The sequence below is a fragment of the Egretta garzetta genome, unplaced genomic scaffold (genome assembly GCF_000687185.1).
Source record: "Egretta garzetta isolate BGI_Z169 unplaced genomic scaffold, ASM68718v1 scaffold447, whole genome shotgun sequence".
Classification (NCBI taxonomy): domain Eukaryota; kingdom Metazoa; phylum Chordata; class Aves; order Pelecaniformes; family Ardeidae; genus Egretta; species Egretta garzetta.
In genome coordinates this window covers 1-7,332 of record NW_009260397.1, presented here as the reverse complement: position 1 = coordinate 7,332, position 7,332 = coordinate 1, and the positions used below count along the sequence as shown (strand labels likewise).

The 7,332-nt window shown below is 44.0% G+C and overlaps 2 protein-coding genes across 3 annotated transcripts in view; both read right to left on the bottom strand.

The window, feature by feature from the left end:
- ANHX (anomalous homeobox) overlaps positions 1–1,238 on the bottom strand; it is a 13,646-nt gene extending 12,408 nt beyond the window's left edge. The window contains exons 1-2 of one of the 2 annotated variants that reach the window (XM_035898605.1): positions 1,156–1,238; positions 527–587 (exon numbers count right to left, since the gene is read on the bottom strand). Coding sequence is in view for 1 of the 2 variants with exons in the window: in XM_035898604.1 (XP_035754497.1) it covers positions 614–627 (14 nt within the window). In the remaining variant the exon portion in view is untranslated. Of the gene's footprint in view, positions 1–526; positions 588–613; positions 1,027–1,155 lie in introns of those variants that run through there. The other variant, XM_035898604.1, reaches the window with a different exon arrangement.
- Positions 1,032–7,326, bottom strand: LOC104130131 (GATOR complex protein DEPDC5-like). Its single transcript, XM_035898606.1, has 5 exons — positions 5,971–7,326; positions 4,852–5,023; positions 3,706–3,766; positions 2,544–2,626; positions 1,032–1,680 (listed from the first exon to the last, which is right to left on the bottom strand). The coding sequence occupies exons 1-5, from the start codon at positions 6,202–6,204 to the stop codon at positions 1,385–1,387; spliced, it is 846 nt and encodes a 281-aa protein (XP_035754499.1). The 5' UTR covers positions 6,205–7,326; the 3' UTR covers positions 1,032–1,384.
- Between the last annotated feature and the right edge of the window lie 6 nt (positions 7,327–7,332).

Below are 7,332 nucleotides of genomic sequence, written 5' to 3'. Positions count from 1 at the left end.
GCGCCGCCGCGGCGGCGGAGCCGCTGCTGGCCTCCAGGCCCTTGCAGACGCGGGGTGCTGCAGGGCTGCCCCCGCACTCTACCTCCACACCCCCCACGCCCCCGAAATTGCTTTCACAAAGCAACTGCTGCACGCACTGCTACTTCCATAGTAAAATCGCGTAGAATAGATGGCAGCAAGTTGCTTTCATACTACAGAGTATTTTTTAAGACGTTAATGGGGATCAGACACGCACTGGTAATTTCGACACGCTCAGATGAACTGAATGAAGAGGCACGCAGCCCAAACCCACCTCTTCCAGGTGGGTACTGCCTAATAACAGATGAGTCATCCAGACTCGGTTTAAGGGAGAAAACTGAAGCAGCTATGATTTTCCTTGAATTAGGTCTGAACGCCACTGTGGATGTGTCAGCCCTCTGCTGACTTCCATTTAGCAAGAACAGGTAACAATAGTAAGGATCTCCCAGCAGGAGTCAACAGCCCCCCCCCCGCCCCCAGCACTACCGGGTGCAGGTCCCGAACCCACCCCAAATCTGCACTTCAGTAACGAGCTCATGCAAAGTCCGTGCACCATACGCGAGCTTCCCCTGCAAAGACAAAGACAAAGACATACTCGAGCCTAGGCATCTTTGGTTTGCTGCATGCAGACACATCCTAAAAATCTGCTCATAATCCTCCTTGTTCCTCCAATCAGCAGCATCTTGTGTCCGGTTGCCCTTGATTTCTCCTTAGGCTTGGATGCTGGCCTTGCAGGACAGTAACTGCTTCTTGCTCCTGCTGCATGGCACTGTTCTAGATCCAGAGCTGGAGACAGAAAGTCTTGGATGCTTAAACAACAAAGCCCCACCACCAAACTTTGAGAATTTCATCATCATGCTGGACATAAGAAGCAGTATTTCCTTTTGGCAATTTTACTCCCCAATTCTGTATTGCTGTCTGGAGTTACAACAAAACATCAAGTCACTTGATTTTCTGCATTTTTACTTATTTACATGTATGAAATTTAACAGGTGCCTCACATTTTATCTTACAGCAAACGGCACCAATCACTTCCAATGACAGTAAGCTGCTACCATCACACCCTGCACAGAATCTAACACTCCCTCCTTTGCCTCTGCTCTAACTGAAGTTTTGGCAATGAAGGACTGCAGCTACCTGAAACCAGGCTGAGGCCAGGTGATAGATATTGGCAAGCCAAGAGCTCAGATTCATTTTCCAAGGGCTTAATCAAATTCTGTTGAATATCAACAGCAACATTGATCAGGTCCTCTTGGAGCTTCAAGATGAATCCATCAGAGAGGCTCTTTTCCAGTCATCCTTCACCTCTACTTCCTTGCCACAAGGTAAAGCTTCTAGCCATCTCCCTAAGAGATACAACCCTATTTCATGGGGCACTAGCATGCATCTTATCTAGGCAATCAGTCCAGAACAAAACAAGCCGGCTGTCTTTGTTCCAGCAAAAGTCTGTAAAGTCTTTCAACAACCGATCAGCAAACTTCTCATCCCCGGTGGCACTGGACCGCCACGTTTTTGTCAGCATGGTGTTGTAGGCCCAGTTGTAGCCAATGCGCTCTTCACAAAACATGTTCTGGTTGGTGGAGCTAGTGGAGTTGCGCCGGCGTCGCTGCTGCCCACAAGAAAATTTCCGCTTGGAATATGGTAGCTGCAAAAACACTGTCCCTGGAGGAAACAGACAGGACTTTAGCCTTAGGCAGACCTAAGTCCCTACAACTGGTAGCTGACTCATTAAATTCTGAAAAGGAAACTGGACTGAGTTTCATTTAATTGCCTTTTAGCAAGATAAAATGTGATCTGCTTTTCCTCCTTTGCTTTTACATGTTACTTCCTGCAAATAACACCACCAGGAGAGTGCACACTTAGCCTTGCCTTTCTCTTGGTAGAAGGGAATGAACCAAAGCTGCACGCTCTAATCCATCTTTCTAATTTTACATCAATTTCCATTCTCTTTGCAATTTTCCAAAAGCTCTCTTCCTGTCATTGTCTTCATGTCTCAGCAACCCCTCTGAACATACAAAGTTATTTTACTGTAATATATCATGCATGGAGCTTAGTTAGATCATCAACATTTATGAAGAATAATGAGAGCAAGTGGATCCTAAATGCTTTATCTATCATCTCCTACACAGCGTGTGTGGGTAGAGATGCATCTACAACTGACTTTAAGCATGAGACCAGAGCACTAACTTGACCCAACACCTTCCCCTTCTTCTAGCTTCCAGATCACATTTATTTACACTGTACTTGGAATAAGCTCTGCCTTTGTTTTATTTCTGCATCTCCTGGAAAGAAAAGTTTCAAAGACACTATACAGCAAGATTTCAAACCAGTGCCATTGATTAGCAGCAACACTTTGTGCTTTTCCTACTGCCTTTCCAGTTTTCTGGTCTGTGTTGGCTGATACAGCTACTTATCATCTGACTGGGGACATAATTAGGACCAATATCACTGAGACTGCATGTAAAACGGTTCTTTTGTTCATAATAGCCTCCTCCTTGCCCCAGTGCCTGACAAATATTGCTCACCTGTGACATGGATATACTGGGGCTTGTTCTCAGCTGGGAAGTTGAATGCAGAGGCCGAGTATTTATCTTGCACAAATCCAAATCTGGAGAAACAAACAGCAGGGGAATAAAAAAAAACAACAAAAAACCAAAAACCAAAACAAAACAAAATAAAAAAAAGCACCACTCCAGCTAGGATTCATTCAGCCCAAGGCATGGAAAACTTTCCACTATCACAAAAGCTCCCTTTTCTTGCTGCCTGAAGGCAAGGGGAAAAGGGATGAAGAGAGCTGAGCTGCTCCAAATACTCTCCACCCCTGCTAGGCACGGTGTGAAAGCTTGTAACTCCACGCTGATCTCTGTCCTAACTCATGCCGGAAACAAGAACACCAGCAGCTCAGTTTGGGAGGGCACTGGGCAGTCTCTGACATAATGGGGCAGCTGCACATGAATGAGGGAAGAGCGATAGTCAAGACAGACATTTCCTTGGGCATGTTTCAAGCTGTAAGATCATTTTTTTTCATGCTGGGCAATATTCCATGCAGAACTTCAAGCAGCTCACCTGACAGTTCTTTGCTGTTTGAAGAATACTTGTTCCCCTTCTGCCTTCTAAGCTAATGAAAGCTTATTTGCAAGCTAAAGTCCATTACAAAAGGCAGTCGCTCTATCATGAAAAATACTTTGGCAGCAACACCAAGAAACGAACTCGCAACTCAAGCAGACAATGGGGTAAGGCTAGATAGTATCCAAGGTTTCCAACAATTTCTTCTTAAACTGGGTCCACCTCCTATGTACAACTTGCAACCCAGTCTTTTACCTATTGTCAATCATTGGTTGTCATCCAGTTCAAGACTGTGTTAAGTACGCATGGAGGAAGTAACTCTCCCTTCTCAGGAAGAAATCTGTTTACAATTTACCTGCTTCGAACTTAGAATAACAGGGCACCTTCCAAAGCCAATACCCTCCCTAGGAGGAGAGTATGGTTTGCTGAGTGACAAGCTGAAACACTATCTATCTGCCCCATGCAACCACAGAACCACCTCCAGGCATTCTAGTCATGTTTTAGTCTAATAGTCTGTAAGCAGACTTCAGAGAGGCAACTCAGGAGTGACTGTTCGGCACAGGTCTTCATCCTACATTATCCAGGGAGATATGAACCTCAGTCATTCTGCTCTGTACATACCTGTATGCTATTGCTTCCTGGAGAAGATGCATACGGTCCCAGTATGTTTCTGGTTCAAAGCCTGAAACAAACAAAAAGGTAACAATTACCTACGTAAAGCCACTTTATTTCCTCCTTTTTAAAGATTCAAGTTTTCCTCAGAAGACCTCTGTGCACTTTGTTTTTTCTAGCCATTTCTTTTAGTCACACTTTTTTCTGTCAGCTGTCCCTTGAATGCCATCTTATTAGATACATGTCTCGTATGCTCCAGTAGCAGACTCATCCCTGAATTTAGCTTTGTGTCTCTCGAGACAAAGGAGAGGAACATAATGGGGTGTGTGGGAGGGGGCAAGGAAAGAGAGTGGGCTGCTGTGTATACCACAGAGTGCTCTGAAAATATTTAGTTCAAAGTCAGTGGGGTTACAGTGACCTCACAGCATATGGATTTGTCACTGCTTGTTTCACATTTATACCTAGACACTGGGTTAATGAAAATAAAGACAACTATAATCTTTACTATTTTAGAACAGAGCCCTTCTCATGATGCAATTTGCCTCTCTCTGCATGGGGACAGAGTTCTCTGATCTTTGAGCTTCCACCTGGGACTTGCCGTAACAGCATCACCCAAAAAGGTGATTGCAGAAAAAGAGATTGCAGTTTCTAGCTCTTAATCTCATGTGCAAACACTCTTACTATGAATGTAACCATGGGAACGACAGTGGAAAAAAAAAAAGAGGATGGCAGTCATGCAAGCCTAATCTTGCTGAGGGGGAGAATAAACAAACACGGGGCACAAACGCAGAGCAACTGTGGGCAGGGTCTACCAGCAAAACAGACTCTTACAGTATAACATCATGTCAGCGTAACTGCTTGATACAGGGTCTATAAGGGTATGCAACATTATGGCAACAAAGACCACCAGAGAGACAACCTTTCCTGTGCCTTGGTGCTTCTTGCTGCCAACTTCATACACTGTTGCATGCTGATTAGCCTGCCCGCACAGCTTTCTCCAAGCACCACCTTCCTAAGGGTGGCTGTTGAAATGTAAAACAGGCCCTTCAACCAGCTAATGCACGTCTGGTAAATGAGGTTCTTCATGTCAGCTACATGCCAGAAGGAACCTGCTTCCAGAAAAGTACACCAAGTAAGGCAAAGAACATTTCTTACCATCAAACAAATGCTCACTACCCTCCTTCAACAAGCAGCTAACGTTGAGTGGGATGAACAACTGAGCTCGAAGTGGGTCTCCGTACAAGTAACTGGGCAACGCAAATGGGCCTTCCAAGACTGGAACTAGCAAGAAACCACAGGATGTGGCTTTCCGATGCCAACCCTGAACCTGAGAAAAGATTCAAACAATGAATCATACGACATATGTCAGTGAAGAAAGGCTCCTATGTGCATAGGAGAAACTCGTTCCCCGAGAACAGACCAGACATGCTCGGTTCTCCACAGGCTCAGCTTGCTTTGCATGGTAATCACACAAGCATCCTTGTAAGCAAAGCAGTACAAGCACAAGACATCAGGCTTTCCTTTTTTAAGTGCCACATCAATCAGAAAGCACTTTAAAACAGGACATTTTTCAGGAACTGATTCAGCCTACTTATCGTCAGTGGCTGAGCACTGCTGCTTTACTGGAACAGTGCAATAGATTTTAAATAAAAGCAAAACCAATCACCTCGTGCTATCTGGGTGGGTGGGGTAAAACCTGGTATTAAATAATTTGAGTTTTACAGAAGCTACAAAAGGGAAAACAAAAAAAATCTAAACATTAAAAAGTGACACAAACCACTCGCATTTTCAATTCAAAACGTTTTCAGCAAGTTAAGAAAAAAGCTAAAAAGCATTGCTGAACAGGAAGAACACATTGGCTGGAAAAGCCCTGTCATGAAAGCAATTCCACAGAGATTTAAGATTTTCAGGTTTGGGGATAGAAGGAATGCAACGTGAAATAGATCCTTCTCCAAAGACCCAGCTCAGGGCTTAAGATTTGCCTGAGGGGGACTTGAAATTTATCACCTTGACCTGCACTGATCTCTGCATACTGTGCATGAAACCCACTAAAAGCAGAGCACTATCCTGCAGACAGAATGACTACAGATAGCATGATAAATGATGACCAGATGCAGCAATGCTACCACCAGTACAATTACTTATGGAAATAAGAGCAGATCCAACCCACTGCCTCTCTCCTAAGACTTCACGTGACAACGTCCCCAGTGGTATAAGGCATACAGAGGCCAGACAGGCATTGCTTGCGGCCACCCAGAACACAAGGACTCTTACCATCTCAAAAAGAACAGCTGCAGTCACTGCCATCCAGTGTAACTTGATTTCAAAGGCAGCATTCAGGGAGAAATTGCCATGGTAATAACAACTGCACCACTCCAAACGGTCAGTGCGGTTATTCACATCCACATCAAGCGTCACTGTCCGTTGCTCAGGCACCGTGGCAGCTACGCAGCCAAGGAGTAGGGGTATATTTAAAAGATGCATTAAAGAGAGGGTGGGAGAGAGCATGAAGAGAACAGAAGAAACAAGACAAGCTACATGAAACTAATTTGTCCTCCCACTCCTCCCCAAATATTTTTGGGCTAGCAGAATAGTCCCAGAATGCTGCTCATGCAGATCACAAATGAGAAAAAAATCTGAAGTATCTGATACTTGTGCCACAGAATTATCTCCCCAAAGCAGTCAAGACATTTCGGCTGCAATAGAGGCAGAACCAAGACTCAAGCAGCTAATCAATAAGCAACTGGTGCCATAATTAAATACAGCTAGACAACATCAACTCCTTCATACCCAAGACATTCCAAATTGGTTTTAGTATTTCTACATGCCCCCACCCGAAATCACAACAAGGTGCTGGTACACAGGGCAGGAGCATTCCAGGACTTTCCACAGCTAAAGGAGATTAGAAGGTAAACTTGTTTCTTTAACCCCATATCAATATCCCACATTACCACATTGCTAAAACTGCACATCCAACACTTTTTGTAAAAGCATGAGAAGTCAGCCAAGACTCACGCAGCAGCGTTACGATCACTACAATACCTTCTATCGCTTTGCAGTAAGTGCTGGGATAGTGCCCAAGATCCAGCTCCCTTTGTGCCCTAGACCCCAGCATCCCGGTGAAAGAAAATCTCAGTTATCAGGCAGGAGAGGAAGAGAAGCACAGAAAGTGGAAGTGACCTGGCTGGTGTCATACAGTGGACTGCAAGGCCAGGGATAGAACCCAGACCTCCTGACTTTGAGACCAAAGTCCTGCTATGAACCACGTTGTCACTTTCAACTTTTTTTAGGCAAATACATAATTTAGCATTTCTATAATGTTAAAAATTGACATAAAACAAAGGGCTGCAATAATACTATTAAAAAAAATTTGCCTTGTTTTATTGCATGCATGAGGGATGGATATTGTTACTTCTTGCTTAGGTAGATGAAGATGTGCACCTTTTTATATGGTCAACTTTTTTAAATGGCCTTATAATTTAATGGCTTAATGGCATTTAAAAAAAAAAAAAAAAAAAAAGGTTGAAGTTCTTTCCTCAAGGTAGATGTAAAGTTCCCACCTTCACTTCTACTGCAAGTTAGCTGGAGACAGTTTTCAAGGTTATAAGAAAATCCTTTATATTGCTATTACTGCAG